The sequence below is a fragment of the Cucurbita pepo genome, chromosome LG17, assembly GCF_002806865.2.
Source record: "Cucurbita pepo subsp. pepo cultivar mu-cu-16 chromosome LG17, ASM280686v2, whole genome shotgun sequence".
Taxonomy (NCBI): Eukaryota; Viridiplantae; Streptophyta; class Magnoliopsida; order Cucurbitales; family Cucurbitaceae; genus Cucurbita; species Cucurbita pepo.
The window spans coordinates 4,254,807-4,274,490 of NC_036654.1; the positions used below are offsets into that span (position 1 = coordinate 4,254,807).

General features: G+C 36.2%; 4 protein-coding genes and 1 long non-coding RNA gene across 7 annotated transcripts; 4 read left to right on the forward strand and 1 right to left on the reverse strand.

Moving 5' to 3' along the window:
- Positions 1–458: 458 nt before the first annotated feature.
- Positions 459–1,258, forward strand: LOC111778862 (PRA1 family protein F3-like). Its single transcript, XM_023658856.1, has one exon. The coding sequence runs from the start codon at positions 613–615 to the stop codon at positions 1,186–1,188; it is 576 nt and encodes a 191-aa protein (XP_023514624.1). The 5' UTR covers positions 459–612; the 3' UTR covers positions 1,189–1,258.
- An 874-nt stretch (positions 1,259–2,132) lies between these two features.
- On the forward strand, positions 2,133–6,316 carry LOC111778048 (U2 small nuclear ribonucleoprotein B'' 2). Its single transcript, XM_023657659.1, has 10 exons — positions 2,133–2,475; positions 3,377–3,439; positions 3,626–3,707; positions 3,801–3,875; positions 4,088–4,130; positions 4,280–4,325; positions 4,745–4,845; positions 5,477–5,546; positions 5,853–5,935; positions 6,012–6,316. Exons 1-10 carry the CDS (start codon positions 2,281–2,283, stop codon positions 6,040–6,042), a joined length of 789 nt encoding a protein of 262 aa, XP_023513427.1. The 5' UTR covers positions 2,133–2,280; the 3' UTR covers positions 6,043–6,316.
- Positions 6,317–9,292: 2,976 nt separating this feature from the next.
- On the forward strand, positions 9,293–14,719 carry LOC111778061 (ABC transporter C family member 8). Of its 3 annotated transcripts, XM_023657690.1 has the most exons (12): positions 9,575–9,661; positions 9,807–10,801; positions 10,890–11,210; positions 11,306–11,392; positions 11,468–12,061; positions 12,188–12,352; positions 12,452–12,749; positions 13,095–13,309; positions 13,388–13,693; positions 13,772–13,835; positions 13,904–14,143; positions 14,221–14,719. In XM_023657690.1, the coding sequence occupies exons 2-12, from the start codon at positions 9,881–9,883 to the stop codon at positions 14,352–14,354; spliced, it is 3,345 nt and encodes a 1,114-aa protein (XP_023513458.1). In that variant the 5' UTR covers positions 9,575–9,661; positions 9,807–9,880; the 3' UTR covers positions 14,355–14,719. The 3 variants fall into 3 exon arrangements, with proteins under 3 accessions (XP_023513456.1, XP_023513457.1, XP_023513458.1); XM_023657688.1 differs by having other exon boundaries at positions 9,293–10,801; XM_023657689.1 differs by having other exon boundaries at positions 9,293–10,801; positions 13,424–13,693.
- Positions 14,720–17,080: 2,361 nt separating this feature from the next.
- On the reverse strand, positions 17,081–18,360 carry LOC111779105 (inorganic pyrophosphatase 2-like). Its single transcript, XM_023659175.1, has 4 exons — positions 18,178–18,360; positions 17,984–18,105; positions 17,679–17,880; positions 17,081–17,586 (listed from the first exon to the last, which is right to left on the reverse strand). Exons 1-4 carry the CDS (start codon positions 18,313–18,315, stop codon positions 17,200–17,202), a joined length of 849 nt encoding a protein of 282 aa, XP_023514943.1. The 5' UTR covers positions 18,316–18,360; the 3' UTR covers positions 17,081–17,199.
- A 627-nt stretch (positions 18,361–18,987) lies between these two features.
- On the forward strand, positions 18,988–19,623 carry LOC111778387. The gene is made up of 2 exons (XR_002812538.1): positions 18,988–19,351; positions 19,477–19,623. It is a non-coding gene; the product is annotated as an uncharacterized LOC111778387 (long non-coding RNA).
- The last annotated feature ends 61 nt before the right edge of the window (positions 19,624–19,684 follow it).

Genomic DNA, 19,684 nt, shown 5'->3' on the forward strand with positions numbered 1-19,684 from the left:
TTGCCATAGTTTTTCTATTGAGTATCATGTCGATTCTGAGAGAAGGACAATGTAGGACCCTAGTAGGACAACACGTGGAAAGGTCGGCTAGTCATTGGGATAATTCATAAGTAGTGCGCAATTTTTGTATTCATTCGAAAGTACCTTTATTTCCAGCAAATTAGTTAGCAACTCAGGAAGTGGAAGAATTATTAGACCTTGGAGCCTCATTTTTGGTTACTCCCCAAGTTTCCTTAAGAGTTTAGAAAACTTAACTGTTAACTAATTTGAGGAATCTTATCTATTCTAGTTCGTCCGTTAAGGATTTTTTTAAAAGTTTAAGGATATTATTGATAAAATTAAATGTATTTTTATTAATTTATTGCTTTTTAACCTTCATTATTATTATTATTATTATTATTATTATTATTATTATTTTTTGCAGAAGCTCTATTATTTTATTATTCATTGCCGTGATCGGACACGACATTTTATTCTAATTCTAATTTATACCCAAATAAAAGTCAAATAAACCACCGACGAAGCCTTTCATTCCTCCGTCGCGCTCACAAGTTCCACGGCCTTCTTCTCCAAAATCTCCTCTCCAGATCGTCGGAAATCTCCGCCGCCTCGATGGCCTCCTACGGCACCATCCCTACCACCGCCACCTCTGGAACTTCCTCCGATCTCGAATTCGTCTCCCGCGCCAAACAGCGCCTCAAAGCCGGCCTCGCCACTCGCGTTCCATGGAGGCTCATGTTCGATTTCCACTCCTTCAACCTTCCATTCAACTTCCACGAGGCCTTCTCTCGCATCAAGAACAACCTCGCTTACTTCCGTATGAACTACGCCATCATTCTTCTCATAATCCTGCTCTTGAGCCTCTTGTGGCATCCGATCTCCCTCATCGTCCTCGCCGCCATGCTTGCCGTTTGGTTGTTCCTGTATTTCCTTCGCGATGAGCCTCTCTTCTTCTTTGGCCGTCTGATTGACGATCGAGTGGTTTTGGCTGTGCTGGCGGTGCTCACGCTCGCGTTCTTGTTTCTGACCAACGCGACGCTCAATATCCTGCTTTCGATTCTGATCGGCGCTGTGCTTGTGCTGATTCACTCCGCTGTGAGGAAGACGGATGATCTATTCTTGGACGAAGAAGCTACTGCAGTCTTCACCGTCGGTTCCAATGCTCCTGGTTCTTCAACTTCCTTCTAAATCATTGTAATGTTTAATTCGATTTCATTGATCATTTCAAATGCAAGTTAATGCTGTGTTCATTCTTCGATTTTCTTGTTTTGATTTCGTTCGATCATTTATTGCGCCATCAATTAACCAATAGAGGATTCGAAGATCTTGAATCTTCTCACTATTCACGCAGAATTGGGGATTCGGATTTCCCTAGAAAGGAACCACCAAATTTATGCTCTCGAATTTCTCAATTTAGGGCTTTTGGGCACTAAAATAATTTAGAAAAATAACTCAATTATTGCCCATCAACCCCACGAATTATTATTTTATTAATTTCATCTCGTTTAACTTAAAAATTAGATAATTGATTCAATTTTTTAATACGACTTTCTTTGACCTTAACTTTAAAAGAATGAGTTTTTTTTTTTTTAATTTTAAAAAATATTTTTAAAATTTTAATTTTATGTGGACGGAGAAATAAAACATTAAAAATATAAAATATTTTTCTAAGCTTTTAATTTATATTTTGAATTAGACAAAATGTTAGAATATATCGGTGATTTATTAGATATAAAATATTAAATTAAAATATTAAATTTAGAAATTTATTCAGACACAAAAATATAAATTTTTGAGTTTATAATTATGGTGATTCACGTGTTCTGATGATGAAAGTCCCACATTCGTTAATGCAAAGCAAAGTCATGAGAGTTTATGCTTAAAGTCAACAATATCATATGAGAGTCGTGTTCACCTGACCTTAGGAAGTTTTAAATATTTATTTATTTGATTTTAAACTTATTAAATTAATTTTTTTTGAAAAAAAATTATAAAAAAATTTAAAATTAGTAGATCACTTTCTTTGAACTTATTAACAAATTAAAGTTGAGAAATGAATTTAAACAAAAAATTTAAAATTTAACCAAAAAAAAAAAAAAAAAAAAAAAACTANAGAGAGGATTTGGAAGGTTAAGTAAAGTATGAAAATTTTTAAAATTGGACCGAAACATAAACGCACTAAAGAGGGATTTTTACTCGCTTTCACACTCCGCCGTGCTCGGAGTTAATTCCGGCCAAATTTACATCGATTTCGCCGTGAATTCCACCGGTTTTTCGCCGATGGCTCACCAGCCTTATGATCCTTACTATCTCTATCATCAACCAGACTCGAACTACAGTGACCGGAACAACATCAACACGCTCTTCATCTCCGGCCTCCCTGACGACGTCAAGGCTCGCGAGATTCATAACCTTTTCCGTCGTCGGCCGGGCTTCGACTCGTGCCAGCTCAAGTACACTGGGCGCGGCAACCAGGTTTTCGTTTCGTGTCCTTTTCTCTTCCTTTTTTCCATTGTGGCCGAAGAAAGCTATTGTTAGCGAGGAATTGGAAGCGGAAAATATAGGATTGAAGAAAACGAGGGGGAAATTTTTAGGTTTGGGTTTAATTATTGTGTTGTTTGAAAATGCGCGAGAGGATGCTTTTGAGGGTAGCTTTTAATTTGTGATTTTAGCAGTTTTCTATCGTCTTGAATTTGGATACTGCAAGGATACAGAATGATTGGGGGGTTTTAAGCATCATCTGAGTTTACTTGTCTGACGAGGAATGCTAATTTTCCTCCATCGTTTACTACTTGTCGAGGATTATTGACAGGAGCAGTCCTACATTGGTTAATCCAATTAAGAAGAAGATCATAGGTTTATAATTAAGGAACACTATCTCCATTGAAATGAGGTTGATGATTTCTAATATGGTATAAGAGTCATGCCCTTAAATTAGTTATGCTAATAAAAGTCTCAAGTGTTGAACAAAGACATTGTGAACCTCAAAAGTGTAGTCAAAGGTGATTCAAGTGTCAAACAGAGGGTGTACTTTGTTCGAGGGCTCCAGAGAAGGAGACCTCAAGGGAGGCTCTATAGTGTACTTTGTTGGAGGGAACGATTGTTGAATTATTGAGAGGAGTAGTCCTACATTGGCTAATAAAGAGGAAAATCATAGGTTTATAATTAAGGTACAGGAATAAGGCCTTTTGGGAAACCAAAAGTAAGGCCACGAGAGCTTATGCTCAAAGTGGACAATACCATACCATTGTGGAGGTTCATGATTCCTAAGAATTGTTATTAAATAGGAGATCGGTTCTTTTGCCATTTTTGCAAGCTTTGATATATTATATACCAAATTGGTTACGGTTTCTAATAGGTCCTTTTACTTTCACAGGTTGTGGCGTTTGCCACCTTTTACAATCACCAATCAGCCGTGACAGCGCTTCATGCATTAAATGTAAGATTGTGTTCTCTAGACAGTTCCATGTTCGCGTCTGATTTCTTCTCTGTTGTAGAGCTGAGTAGAATTTGTTTATTTTTCTTTTGCATGTTGCATTCTATTTCTCCAGCAAGTTATGTTATTAGGAATTTGATCAGTATTGTGAAATTTTAATGTTGAAACATAATGGTGGTGCTATACCAGGGAGTCAAATTTGACCCACAAAGTGGATCAGTTCTGCATATTGAACTCGCTAGGTCAAACTCTAGGAGAAAACATAAGCCAGGTGAGAGCTTCAAAATATGGTTTTCCTGTTAAGTCTAGTTACTATGCTAAGGTAATCTTTTGTTGTGATCGGATTCGATGTTGCTCTGTACAGGCGGTGGAGCATATGTTGTGATAGATAAAAGGAAAAAAAGTGACTCCAATGCCCAGGAAACATCAAGCGAGGATGGTGAAATGCTTTCATCTCTAACATTTAACATTTTTTTCGTATTCTCCTACGTGTTTGAAATGTACTTTACCAAGATTCATTATGCATATTTTTGTTATCTTTTTGCTTCCAATTTGTTTGCTCTTTATGTAGTCTAATTTCATTTGATACACTGCCACACAATCTTAATTGTGGGGCTTACGTGCATATTTGATGTCCTGTTGTATATTCAGGAGGCAGTGAACCGGATGAACCATCAAAGAAAACCGAACAAAGGTTGAAAAAGCATTAAACAAAAGTTCGATTACTCTCAAATATAATACTAGAGAATATAGCATCACTAGGATATAAAGCTTTTGTATTAAAATCTTGTAAACTTTTTGCCTTGAGGTTGAGTTTTTTGTTCCCCTGTCTTAACAATGCAGCAACGAGGCTGTGGTGGCTCCTGGTAATCCTCTATCTGCTCCATATGTACGTCAGTCTATCTTTATTATTAGGATTAAGAACAAATGTAAAAGAATGCAATCTCATCTTTGTATTATAACGTAGAAGTAAATACTTCAAGAATGCAATCTCATCTTTGTATTATAACGTAGAAGTAAATACTTCTGGTTTAGCTGTTAGTCTTATGTGGTCTGCATCTGTTTACTTTATGCCAATTCATCATGCAGATTAGTATTTTTCAAGTATTGAATAGATCAGGTTTGAAAAATTATATTGTTTGTCCACGATTGAATAAGGTGATGATGAACATTCTGCAGAAAATCGTTTGATACTAATTTGAAAGTTGTGAAAGATAAACATATTCCTTTCCAATGAGTGATAGCTTTATTCGGGTTTAACCATGCGATTCAATATGGTTTGCTTTATTTGATTTTTGATTGCTGCAGGAGCATCATGAAAAGAATGATGGTGGGCCATGCTCCACTTTGTTCATCGCAAATCTTGGTCCAAACTGCAATGAAGATGAACTGAAGGAAGTCTTGTCCAAGTGAGTTATACTCGCTTATCTTTAGTGAGAATTGTGATGAAATTAAATGCCATCATATTGTCTCCTTTACTGCTTTGTTTCTGTTAGGCCTCCTTTTGTGAAAGTTAATGCTAGGAAGAATGATGTTAGTCCACCTATTGTACATGTTCATACTAGAAAGGGTTAAAAAAATTGTGAGGAAGTTGTTAGATGGAGGAACGTGCTCTTAGAGAGTGAGGCATCCTGTTATCTCGAGAACTTAGAGCATATTTGTGAGAGAAACAACCCACTTGTATGGTGACATAAAGCTTCCCAGATACCTAAAAATTTCTTGTTTCAATGAGGTGTTGACATATCACGTTAGTTAATCCCGTTAAAATCGTATTTAAAATTGTTTGAACCTTAATTTCTTGAGATCGTTTATCCGTCATACCTTATATAATGTATGCTGCCAACTGCATCTAAGATACCCTAGTTCTCTACATCATTATGATGTCTCAGACTGTAGATATTGTATAAGTTCATTAGGTTGATTGCCAAATTTGTCAAAGATACGACGATAAATGCTATGTTGGGAAGAGTTTTGTTGCGCCATTGGAATTTAATTATTATTCTTTATGAGAGCTGTATGGTGACATTCTTATGATGCCAGATATCCTGGATTCAACGTGCTCAAATTGCGTGCTAAAAGTGGAATGCCGGTTGCATTTGCTGATTTTGAGGTATGGAAAATTGCGTCAGGGAATTGTTGAAATTATATTATGCTCTACTTGTTCCTGAGGACAAATCTTGCTTCAAATATATATATATATATCTTTTCTTTATAAGAACATTACACTTTCAGAGCATGATCTTTGATGGAGGACCAGAAATCTCTGCTGTTCTAAATATTCAAATGAGAAACTTTGAGCATTCTCAGATTTTCAATTTAAAATGAACACAGGAAGTAGTAGGCCTTCTGCTATGCTTAAAGAGTGATGAAGTACGTCTCGAATATGACTTCTTTTTACTCGATTTTCTTATTCCAGGAAATTGAACAAGCTAGCAAGGTTATGGAGGAGCTTCAGGGCAGCATGCTACCATCATCAGACCGCGGGGGCATGCATATAGAGTATTTCTATATAAATTACATCTGAATCTTTATTAATAGCCTAAGTATGTTATGACTGATTCATTTCTTTTATTAGGTACGCTCGGTCTAAAATGAGGAAGTCTTAGTTGAAAAGCACTGATCAGTCTAATATGATTCAAAAAGTCTGATTGATTTGCTGCGAGGAATGCTTGCTTGTGGTTATGGCCCACTCATTTGCTGCTGCTCTGAAGTCTTATGGCATTCATCAGTCTGGTATCCCTCCCTAAATAATGATTATAAATTATGTAAACTGATAAGTTCATGCACAGTTTAACTAAAAGCACATAGTTAAGTATCGTTACGTATTGGAAGTCGTTTCGTTTTTGGATTTTTAGTTCAATGAAGGCTGTTGTTATCTCATAGTGTAAGTGTTAGGAGAAGCTTTCTAAGCTAAACCAGGAGCTGTCTTTAGCTCGGAGGAGTCCCCTCAAGACTACCAATAGTTTCGGTTGTAGAATTTCGTGCTAGTTAGGTTGTAGTTTCTTAGTTAAAAAAGATAGAAGAGAGGAAACAACCATGGTCATGAATTGGGACTTAAAACTCTTCAGGAGCTTTGGGTTCACCTGTTATGGAACTTAAAGTAACCCCTGATAGGTTCAGGAGCGAAAGTGTCAACCACTTCCTCTTTTTAGTGGCGGATAATAGGAAAACCTCTCTTGTGGCCAAGCAAGCAGCGGGTCAATGCTACACCGCTTTTGCACCCGCTAATTCATGGACTATTACTTCTTTCACTCGGTAAATAAATAGGTACTCACAAAGCTAGGTCTGACACCCGAAAGAGTCTTTCACTTTACCTATCTTAATTGAGTTTACAGTGAAGGAATAAATAGGGAGAGGAGTGACGGAGAATGAGGAATCACGCCAACGTTATTGAAGTTCCTGGATCGTGTGAAATAAGAGTCGTAGGAGCAACTTCACTTTCCCATCTTTACTGGATCTGTTCTCGAGTACCCAAAAAAAAAGGAACTGATAGTCGATTAAAGGAAAATCACACTTTACTCGGCTCTCATCATCACTCCTAACAGGTCATGTCACAAATCAAGACATGTCACAAACTTTCTTGCCGATGCAAAATCCTGTTCTCGAAATTTGATTCTATTAGGGTTTGGAATCCCGTTCTCATCATCTGCTTGAACAAATTGCTTTATTTCCTCATGAGGGGATTGGTCACCAAATTCATAGGTGTTCCTGCATCATCTATTAGGGGCAGTTATTGGCGTAGAGGACATTGACACGAGATAGTTCTTGAACCAAGAAGTCAAGGGAAGAATCTAAGATCCTACCGTCCAAAGTCCTCATCTCCCTTCCTTTCTAATATGTCTACCCATGTTCTAATTACCTAACGAACTAGATTCAATCTGTACAATCGATTGTCACTCTCCTTCCTCATGTGCTTTCTCTTATACTCATTCTCTTGTACTCATTTCTCATAGATGTCTATCAGAAACTAACTTAGATCGATACGTTCGTTTGGAGTTGGCTTTAACATAAGCATGGCCTTTGACAAGGAACCTTTTGTGTTTTTCGATCTTTGCTTATTGCCCAGCAATTCACAATTTTTGGTAAATCATCATTTTATCATCCATAAACTCCTTGTCTGCTAAAGATAACGTCTCTAGTATGGGACACTCTGCAGCAAGAATGGATGGACATTGGCTTTATAGGAATGATAAGGTATGACACGTTTTTAATGAACTTTTTTGTCTGATTCTACACGAATAAAATGTATAAGTAAGGTATTAAAATTTCGTCCGTTCATAGATATATTCGTTCTATGGGATCGATAATGTCATATGAGATGAATGAAAATTTTCATTATGTCACGGAAGTCTAACAGAAACAATATCAAAGTAGACCTAATATTAATAGTAGGAAATTTAAACTTATAAAAAATATAAATATTGTATACTATATAATTCTTATTGAATACGAAACAATAGTATCTAGCAAACTTAGCAAACTTTACTCTTGAATACAAGCAATACTCTTGGAGCACGGGTATGATGAGTCATTGTCAAAGATATACAAGTTTAGAGCTTTCTATCCTAATGATCCAAAGACAACTTTATTGATTCTATGCTCACTCGTGCTTTAGACGAGTGTTTTGACACGTTCTTAACCCTGCCTAAACATGCTACCTACTCTACATTAGTTGACTAAACGAACAAAAACAACTTCAATATAAACTCTCATGTAATCGACCCATATGCTATTAAGAAAACTTCCATTAAAATCCAAATAATTATTTTGGTTGAATTTTCACGATAGAGATCAAAATATTACACGTTTTAAAAATGTTACGTAAAAGTATTAAACTCTTTTTAATATTTGTATTTTTTAATAAATTTTTAAATTCAATTTTCTGTCTAATAAATTTTTTTCATAAATATTAAAGAAATGATGTGGGGTTTATTAGCATTAAAGAAATATTTTAAAATTTTATAGTAGTTCTTTCTATTTATTATGTATTATGAAAATATCCATGTTCTTTCTATTTATTATGTATTCATCGTAAAGAATAAATGAAAGTTAAATTATTATTATTATTATTATTATTTAAAAAAAACATAATATTTACAATCTCATGAAGGCATTGACTAGGAGTTCTAATCAAGTGTAGCCAAGGCCACGATTTGGCTGACGTGGCAGTGCAATAATTTTATTCATTACCTATTATAATTAGTTTCTATTAATATGTTCTAAATTCAGACCATTTCAAATTATTTCCATGGATCGGGTTATTTCAATATATTTTGTTCCAAGTCGGTAGAGATAATAACTTTCAATTTTTAAAATTTTTTTTTTAGCAATTCTATTATGAGGTCGGCATGTTTTTCTTGGATTCCAATCTTTTCGTTATTGTTTTCTCAATTTTGTGAATTCTATCGCGTTAAATCAAGATATTATTTTTTAAAATTATGCTAACGGACAATAAAAATTATGATACTCTATTATTATATATGAAAATATGTTAGATACATGTCCGACTGACTTAGTGAACACTCACTTTCACCAACACCCTTTAATAATGTTACGACTTTAATTTTCATATATATATATATATATATATATATATATATATATATNATATATATATATATTTTGTAATTAATTTTTGAATTTATGCTAACATTTGAAATATATACCAAGAATTTTTTTTAATAATATGCTTAAACAAAAAAAAACAAAAAAAAAAAAAAATCAATTTTTGATTATATTTTATACTAAATTAATTTTAAAAAATATTCTTAAAATTTTAAATTTTTTAATAATATGCTTAAAAAAAAACATTTAAATAAGTTTTGGAAGTATTATTTGGATACCATCTTCATCTGCGTGAATCCTTTTTCAGTGCATGAAAATCCCAACTGCTTCGTTTCTCCATTTTCAGAGCTTCCATTCCTCTGCAAATTTTAAAGGTTCATCATGGCGGAACCTCTTCTAGACAAACAGAAGGAAGAACCTGAATCATCTTCATCCAGCATTGGACAGGCCGGTCTCTTCAGCAAATTGATTTTTTCTTGGATTAATCCTTTACTTTCATTGGGTTATTCGAGGGCGTTAACTCTTGCGGATGTTCCTCCTCTTGATTCGGAGGATGAAGCAGAGTTTTCTTACCAAAGATTTTCCGATGTTTGGGATTCACTCTTGAGAGAAAACGGTTCTTCCGGCTCTGGGAACTTCGCTTTTCAGGCCATTAAGAAGGTGCACATGAACGAAAATGTTTTGATAGCGTTTTACACTCTTCTAAGAACACTTTCTGTTGTAGTTTCTCCGCTTATTTTGTTTGCTTTTGTTGAATATTTGACTGGTAATGAAAGGAATTTGAGAGACGGTGTTACGATTGTAGGGCTTTTGATTGTGTGTAAGGTGTTTGAGTCTTTAGGGCAGAGGCATTGGTTCTTTGAGTCTAGAAGGTCAGGGATGAAAATGAGGTCGGCTTTGATGGCGGCAGTGTATAGGAAATTGTTGAAGCTTTCTAGTCTAGGGAGGATGAATCACTCTGCTGGAGAGATTGTGAACTATATTGCTGTTGATGCTTATAGAATGGGGGAGTTTCCATGGTGGTTTCATACATCTTGGGCTTCAGGGCTGCAACTTGTTCTGTCCATTGCTGTGCTGTTTTGGGTGGTGGGTGCTGGAGCTTTCCTTGGTTTGGTTCCTCTTATAATCTGTGGATTCCTGAGTGTGCCTTTTGCTAAGTCATTGCAGAAGTGTCAGTTCCACTTCATGGTTGCTCAGGATGAGAGGTTGAGGTCCACTTCTGAAGTGCTTAACAACATGAAGATCATTAAGTTGCAATCATGGGAAGAAAAGTTCCAGAGCTTGATCGATTCGCTTCGTGAAAAGGAGTTCAAATGGTTAAAAGAAATGCAGATGCAGAAGACTTATAACTCCATATTGTATTGGATATATCCCACTATTGTGTCTGCTGTTGTCTTCTATGGATGTGTTCTCTTCCAGAGCTCTCCTTTGAATGCAAGCACCATTTTTACTGTGCTTGCTACTATGAGAACAGTGTCAGAACCTATGAGAATGCTACCAGAAGCTCTTTCAATCTTGATCCAAGTCAAGGTCTCCTTTGATAGGCTTAACACATTTTTACTTGATGATGAGCTGAACAAAAATGAAGTCATTGAAAACTCATCAAATGATCTTGATAAGATGATCAAAATTCGAAATGGTAACTTTGCGTGGGATCCGGAGTCGGGGACTTTAACGCTGAAAGAAGTTGATTTGGATATAGAAAGAGGACAGAAAGTTGCTGTATGTGGATCAGTTGGAGCTGGAAAATCCTCTCTTCTGCTTGCCATACTTGGAGAGATACCTAAACTTACTGGAAGTGTGAGTTTGGATCATATTTGGCATGGCAAGAAAATGCACCATATTTGTTTTGAAAACTGAAGTAGTTCCTATTTTTTTTATACTACAGGTTCAGGTAAAGAGATCAATAGCCTATGTTTCACAGACAGCTTGGATCCAGAGTGGGACAATCCGTGAAAACATACTGAACGGGAAACCGATGGACACGGGCAGGTATAAGAATGCCATAAAAGCCTGTGCTTTGGATGAGGACATCAATAGCTTTGACCATGGAGATCTTACAGAAATTGGGCAGAGAGGCCTTAACATGAGTGGAGGACAGAAACAGAGGATTCAACTTGCCAGAGCTGTCTATAATGATGCTGATATTTATCTGCTTGATGATCCCTTTAGCGCAGTCGATGCTCATACGGCTGCAACACTTTTTGATGTAAGGACATGAAAAATCTAGTTTCCTTGAAAAAGAAAGAAAGAAAGAACGTTTTTAGTAGAGATTATTCAAGTAGAACGATGGAAATTTTGCAGGAATGTGCCATGACTGCTCTAGATAAGAAAACCGTCGTTCTTGTGACTCATCAAGTGGAATTTGTTTCTGAAGTCGATAAAATTCTGGTCAGTTCGACACTTCGGATTAAACTTCATGTTCATGTCAAAGTAGTTGTAATATTATGTCTTGCCATTTTTCAGGTAATTGAGGGAGGGAAAATAACTCAATCAGGAAGTTATGAGGATCTGTTGACCACTGGGACGACTTTCGAAAAGCTTGTGAATGCTCACAAAGATAGCTTAATAGCATCTGACACTTCCAAGAGCGAAAACCCGAGAGGTTTTGAAAGAGTCGACACCATGAGATGTGAAAAAAGTGATAAAGAGAATATAAGAAGCAAAAACATATGTGGAGTGCAATTAACAGAAGAAGAAGAAAAGGAAATGGGTGATGTTGGGTGGAAACCATTCTGGGATTATATCACTGTCTCCAAGGCATCTCCTCTTTTGTATTTAAGTGTAATTAGTCAATGTGGTTTTGTTGTCTTTCAGGCAGCTGCAACGTATTGGCTAGCCATTGCCATTAACTTCCCTCACATCAGTAGTACAACAATGATAGGAATCTATACGGCTATTTCAGTTTTTAGTACATTGTTTATATATTGTAGGTCCCTTTTGGCAGCTCTTTTTGGTTTAAGAGCATCTAAAGCCTTCTTCAGTGGTTTCACAAATTCTATCTTCAATGCTCCAATGTCATTCTTTGATGCAACCCCAGTAGGACGGATCTTGACTCGTGTAAGATCATTTTCACTTCACTTCCGTCTGTATTTATTATGCATCATGAAGCTTCTGCTTATGTTATATTTAAGCTAGCAACATACTGCACCAAAACTGATGTTGTTGAGATCACAATATATGCAGGCTTCTACAGATTTGAGTGTTTTGGATTTCGACATACCGTTTTCCGCCATCTTTGTAGTCACTGGTGCTATGGATCTTCTTGCAGTCATTGCAATTGTGGCTTTCGTAACGTGGGAAGTTCTCCTCATCGCCATTCCTGCTATTGTAGCTTCGACTTACGTTCAGGTATATACAAAGTTTTGTACAATGTTTCTCATATCCAAATTAGATGTATTGTTCTTCATTTAATGGTGGAGCTCTGCTTGTTGTCTTATGTTTGGGAAGAGTTATTATCTACCCTCTGCCAGGGAGCTTATTAGAATCAATGGGACAACAAAAGCACCTGTAATGAATTGTGCAGCAGAGACATCACTTGGAGCTGTCACTATCCGAGCTTTCGACATGACAGAAAGATTCTTTCAGAAGTTTGTCAAGCTCATCGACACGGATGCAAGTCTTCTTTTCCACTCGAATGCAACCACAGAGTGGCTTGTGTTGAGGATAGAAACACTGCAAAATCTCACTCTCGTTGCTGTTGCATCTCTCCTTGTTTTGCTTCCCCGGGCTCAAACCACCGATCCAGGTAAGAAAAATTCAACAAGAACGTAAGATTTCTAATCTTTCCAACAATTTCATCGAATGAGTATGATTGTATGAGTGATAACATCTACTATATCACGAAAATCAATGAACCCGATTATTGAAATTGCTGAGGATACCCCTGTTTTTAGTTTAGCTTCTAGAATCTATTTCTTAGTTCAAGATCCCTCTTACTAATATTAGTAGATCTATTCAGCCCAAATGGGAATGGACTAAGGTTATGAACTTATAATCTAATGATCAAGTCGATTCCATAATTATAAGTTCATTCCATACAGGGCTAGACCGGAATAGAGCTGACCTTTTGATCGTTTAATTCATTGTGTAGGACTTGTGGGGCTCTCTCTTTCTTATGCTTTATTCTTGTCAATTATCTACATTTTCATGGCGAGATTCTATTGTTATCTTTCAAACTACATCATTTCCGTCGAACGGATCAAGCAATATATGCATTTGCCAGTAGAGCCTCCAGCAATCGTGGAGAAAAGCAGGCCACCATTGTCATGGCCTACCAAGGGAAGGATAGAGCTGAAATGTCTAAAGGTAAGAGAGCTACAAACGTTTTAATGATACTGGAATGGCATTTCCAATGCTCACTTCTCAAGTTTTTGTTCGTTTTAGCTAAAATATCGTCCAAATGCTCCTCTTGTTCTCAAGGGAATTACATGCACCTTCCAAGAAGGAACAAGAGTAGGAGTTGTAGGAAGAACAGGAAGTGGAAAAACAACTCTAATAAGTGCTTTGTTTCGTTTGGTGGAGCCCGAGCACGGTAGAATCATCATCGACGGGGTCGATATATGTTCCATCGGTTTAAAGGATCTAAGAATGAAGCTCAGCATCATCCCACAAGAGCCAACACTTTTCAGGGGCAGCATTCGCACTAACTTAGACCCTCTAGGCCTTTACTCTGATGATGAGATATGGAAGGTGAATTCCATCACTGAACTTGATTTTGAATCTTCAAATGTTGTTCTAAAGTACTAAAAGCCAATTGGGTATTTGCAGGCATTGGAGAAGTGTCAACTAAGGGACGTTGTCAGCCACCTACCGAACCGGCTCGACTCCTCCGGTATGCTCTTTTCAAGCACGAATACATTTTATTTCCTAATCATGTCCTTACTTTTGTCGTTGCAACAGTGAGCGATGAAGGAGAGAACTGGAGCGTGGGACAACGCCAACTTTTCTGCCTTGGACGAGTTTTACTCAAACGAAACAGAATCCTTGTCCTCGACGAGGCTACGGCCTCCATCGACTCGGCAACCGACACCATTGTGCAAGGAATTATAAGGCAGGAGTTCTCAGAATGCAGTGTTATAACAGTAGCTCACAGAGTTCCCACAGTGATTGACAGTGACAAAGTCATGGTCCTGTCCTTTGGTAAGCTAACCACGAACTTTCTCTCATATTCCTTGTCTTGTACTGAGCCACAGCCATTGACTGAAGCTCTTGTGTAGGACATTTGGTTGAGAATGAAGAGCCGTCTAAGCTTATGGAAACCAACTCCTATTTCTCCAGACTTGTAGCTGAGTACTGGGCCAGCTCCAGGAGAGACTCTTCCCATAATTTACCCAATCAATTTTCAATTTAATAGTCGTTATAAAATTGATAGAACCTAAAATGGATGAAATACCAGATAGATGAAGACTAGAAATTGCTGAATAGAATTGGGATATGGATGGAATATAATGAAATAGAGCCACTTTGAGGTTCTCTATGAAATGAGGCATGGAACGGAGCCTGATTAGCTAGTTGGTGAGGCAATAGCTTACATAAAATGTTATTTGAGGTTCCTCTTATATAAAATGTTTCGATTTGATCGTTCGTGTATTAACATTTTCCAATCTAGTCCTCATTGTTGAACGTATAATACTTTGAAATGGCTCTATCCATTTCACGTGAGGTTTGATTCCCTAATTCAAGACCCAATCAATAGACACCACATTCGTAGTTGAAGGGTTATCATATCGACCCAATCAGTAGTTATATCTATTAATATGTATGGTCTTGGACTTCAATAATGCTTTTTATTTAAAGTTGGGCTACTTGATCGATCCACTTACTTGTATTTGATCGATCCACAAACCCTAAAATCTTGTTGCCACTTGTTTTATTTCATATCATGGTCATTGTTTTATTAGTGAACTTGTATTTGAACCGGCCAAGTCATTGTCCTCTTCCTCTAGATAGGAAGAAGATGCGCGTTTTTCGCGTCGCCACTGTCTGAAAGTCGAGCTCTACAACTCCGATTACGTCAGTTCTCCCCTCAATTTATTCATGAAACTTAAAGATGTTGTTACAAGAAAGAGCTTGGGATTGATTGCATACCTTCTCATGGATCATAGCCTAAGATATTTGCCTTCCAAGTTCGTCCAAAATCATTTTTCTCGTCGGAGCTAAAACATAGGATTTCTTATTGGGTATCTAATTCTAGGGATTTTCAAGGCTCGATTTCTTCACGAAACCTCTTCCTTACTCTTTCCTCAAGCTAAAGGAATTAGTTTGGAGGAATGTCTTTGAGTGTGGGACCTTAATTTCCAGAAATCGTTTTCGGTATGCAACTCACCCGAAACTCCAAGTTACTCAATTTGAAAGAAATCGATTTCGGGCTTAAGGAATTCTCGATTCCTCCAAGGAGTGTTTCCATAGATAAGAATTTGACTCTTATCCCCAAATTAAGCCCAAAATCGATTTCCTTCAATTAGGCACACTCCCGAGGTTATTTCTCTTCGTGGTCTTTTATGGAAACACTCCTTGGAGGTGCAGAAACTGATTGGGATCGTTCTTTCTCAAAGAATCATCGTGTATCCTCGGATTGAATTTTTCGAGTTTTTCTTGAAATCCTTCAATGGCGGATTGAATTAGGGGAATGGTTTCTAGGCACTTTTAGCACTCCATTCATTCATAGAACTTGTGGGTAATCTTGTTTAGAAACTACAGGAATAAGTTGGAGGAGAAATGGTGGAGAAATGCTCTCGAATTTGAAAGAAACCCGAGAATAGGAGACCCACAATCTAAACTCTTGAATGGATGCTCGACCTTGCTCGATTCTTGTTCCATATTGTTGCCCCCTACTTCAGAATTTATAGGAGGAGCTTAAACCGACATTGAAAGCTCTAAAATCTTCGTAGTTTGGAGTTTGAACGTTCTGAATAAGTTGTCGTAAATATCCGCTCTGATCAGAGCCTTACCGAATTTGGTTTTGAACACTAACCGTTGGATGTGATGATATGTATGTGTTCAAATTTATATTTGTCTTTATAAAATTTTCTTTTCTTGTCACAATGAATTCATATCCCACAAAGAAATAGCAAACGGTGGAAATTCGAGCCATATTTTAGGGAAATCTAAATATTGTAATTTGATTGAACAAAATTTTAGTAGCTGAAATAATAAAAAAAATATTTTATTATAAAATATTAGTCTTGGTTTCTACCTAAAAAGAAAAAAGAAAAAAAATTTAATGTAAAATAATTTCATTAAAAATGTATATACAGAAATACGTAACTTTCTATTACTATTTCTTATTCTTAAGAATGAGAAATAGGAGTGAGAAATAGGAGTGGGATCAAAAGTATGGAGTGCAGACAAAAATGCTATTTTCATTAATGTTATGAGATAAAATAAATAAAATATTAACTAATTACAAATATCTAAAATATATTTCATAACTAATTATTATAATATATTTTCTAACTATATCATTTAAAATATTTATTAAAAATATATATTTTTGAAAGATTTATTGAATTTTGAAGATTGAAATTCCAATTTGAAAGTAGGAGAATAAAAATAATATTTTACAATATTAAAAAAAGTAATTTTTTTAATCCGAATTTAATTTTTTATTTAATCAACGTACTTTTAAATCTGACAAAATTTTCAATAAATTTTTATAATACTGAATCTTAGTACTCTTAGTAAGCAAACAAATATGAAGTGTCTATTATTTTAGCTTTTTGCTCGACAACGTATAGTTATTATTATTTTTTTTATTTTTTTTTGTCAAAATTCAAATATAAATTCACCTCCATCAGTAAATTTATATTTTAAAGAAAAAAGGACGTGTAAAATAAAAAAATTGTATATTGTCAAAAATTACTTACGTAACGCAAAGCCTAAGATTTTCACGTTACTTTTAAGAATAAGATTAGAATAAGGTTAGAAATTAATAAAATCGGGAATTACATGAGTCGGGACGTGCATCATGCACTCCATGAAGGGGTGAGTCTTCTCATAGTAATTATTATGAAGAATCATTTTATGTTTAAATTTGTATTAATTTAAATGGATGTGCATAAATCATTTAATGAAGCTGAATAAAATCCGACTCAAATAAAATGTTGAATTGAATCGAATATTAAAGCTGTTAAAAATTAGGGTCTGCGAAATTACACCTTTAATTCCTAATTTCACTAGGTAGACTGTTGATTGGTTTAACAAATTGGTTGTTTGAATTGAATTGAATTGGCTACCATTGCCGGTTTGGGAGAGGGGCAAGCCAGGGCTTCGTATGCGGGAACGGCCATGTTTTTGGGCGACAACAGCTGTGCATTTTCTGCCATGGAAATGGTGTTGATTAAACTCGACAAGATCCTCGCCAACTCTTCTCCGTCGCTCCATTCGTGGATTTCTGCCTTAATCACAAGTGGATTTTGGCTAATCAAGCCCCACAGTGGAAAATTCTTCCTCGGCATCAGAAAATCCCCTTCTCCTAGCTTCAAACTAGGGCAGTAATCGCCACTTCCATCGCCTAAATAGATGACCTTCTTCTTCTTCCCATCTAACATTAACGAGGCTTGAATCCGCTCCATAATGATGCCCTACATTTACGAACGAAAATTTCTCAGCATTTATGATATCGATTCATTCAGATCTGAACACATACAGCGCTGCAAATACGGATATACAATACCTTGCACATGTTCGGAGGGCAGAGATTGCATCCGTGAGAAGATTCGTGGAACTCGTGAATAGGACGAATCCTTAATCTTCCTTCTTCATCGACGAAGCCTGGATTCGAGTTGATTTCGGAGAAGCATTCTCTTATTTCGAGATGATCCAAAATCGTTTCGATGAAAAACATATTCGCATCACTCACAATCCTCAAATTACATCTGAAAAAACACAAGCACAAACAGAGAACGCAGAAATCTCAGCCAATGTAATTCAATTAGAGATGTAAACACAAAAACAGAGAGAGATCCAACGATTCTATACCCTAGAGCATGAGCGGTTTTAATGGCTGGAACGACATTGGGAAGAATCGGAACGCGTTTGAGAACCTCAACAATATCGTCAATAGTTCTTCCTTCTGCATGGAGCTCCATCATCATCCGATCCTGAATATCACACCATAAATCTCTGTTCCGCTAACGATAAATCGATAACGAAGAGAGAAAATATAATAATACCATGACAGAGTTCCACGGCATGGTAGGAAGAAGCTGGTTGAACAAATCGGTGGCACCGAGTTCATCCACCACCCAATTATCGCTATCCAAGTTAATGATCGTCTTGTCGAAGTCGAAAACCACATCGACTCCAGCCATTATCGCTCTGAAGATTCCGGCAACTCTGAATTTATTGGTTGGCTCTCGTACAATAAATCGACGCATCCGGGCTTATTTATAGTGTGCTCTGAAAGGAAAAGGAGACAACAAAGGCGAGGCCTATGGGCCGTTCGATTCGATGAAATCGGATGGTTGAGATAAATGGAAATAATAGAATAATAAATAATTGGAAAATGATAATATTTTAAGGTAATTGATTTCGTTGAGCCCGCAGGAGATAACCGTTTCCTTCCTCTTTCTAAATTTATTATTTAATAAAAATTTACAAATCAAATTATAAAAATACTTTTAAATTTCTAATATAATATTTTTATATTAAATTTATAATAAAAATATTAAATATTAATTATTTACAGAAATGAAATTATAATAATACTAAATTTAGTATTATCCCTTAATACTGGTTCAGGCCCATGGGCTTCAATAGTATTATGGGCCGGCCCATCGTGGAGTCAATCATACAGAAAAACCCGATGAAGAAAGTGGGCCCTTAATGGGCTTAACAAATCTACCCGGGCCCATTTGAAGTTTGAAACAGGGAATTAATATAAATTAATGATAAGATTAGGGCATGATGGAGCTGGTAATAATTTCATTTATAGGATTCATTTGTCTTACTATATAGTTTATAATATTAGAAGATCAAAGAGAAAAAAAAAAAAAAAAGATTGAAAATTTGGAGATTTATGTGATTATGTAATTGATAATATATTAAAATGAGAGATTGAAAATGGAAAATGAGGTAATTGTTGAGGTGAAGGAAGGGGGGAGTTGGGGAATGTAAGGAACCAATGAGCATGAGCCGCATTTTGATATCACATCTCCAATCATAGCGTATACTCAAATGGATCATCCGGCGAAATCGGATACCCATCTGTGACAAGAAGTGAAATTTGTGGAATTTATGTAGTCTAAGATCTCTATAAACAAAAAAACGCGCACGATTGATTGATTGATTGATCGAGGGAGAGAGAAGAAGGAAGAGCAAGTGTTCGTTCGTGGGTATATGTTTGGGGTTTGTAACTTTATGAAACTGATCTATGTATATGAGCTTTTTCCAATTTTTGTTTATTTTTTCTTCGTTGTGTTTGGACGGTTTGATGAGTTCGGCTTGTTTTAATCCCGATTTTCTCCTTCTAGAGAGAGAAAAAGGCTTTTAGAGAGACAAGACATACACAGGGGAGAGACTTTTAGAGAGAGAAAGTTCTGGGAGGCGCAGGGGAATTGGGCCTTTTTTCCCAGTTCGCGATGCTTTGATTGGAATCTGCAGCAGCAGCAGCAGCAACAACAACAACAATTGGATTTTCCCCTTTTGGTTTTGTTGTTTTGGTTTTTTTTTTTTTTTTTT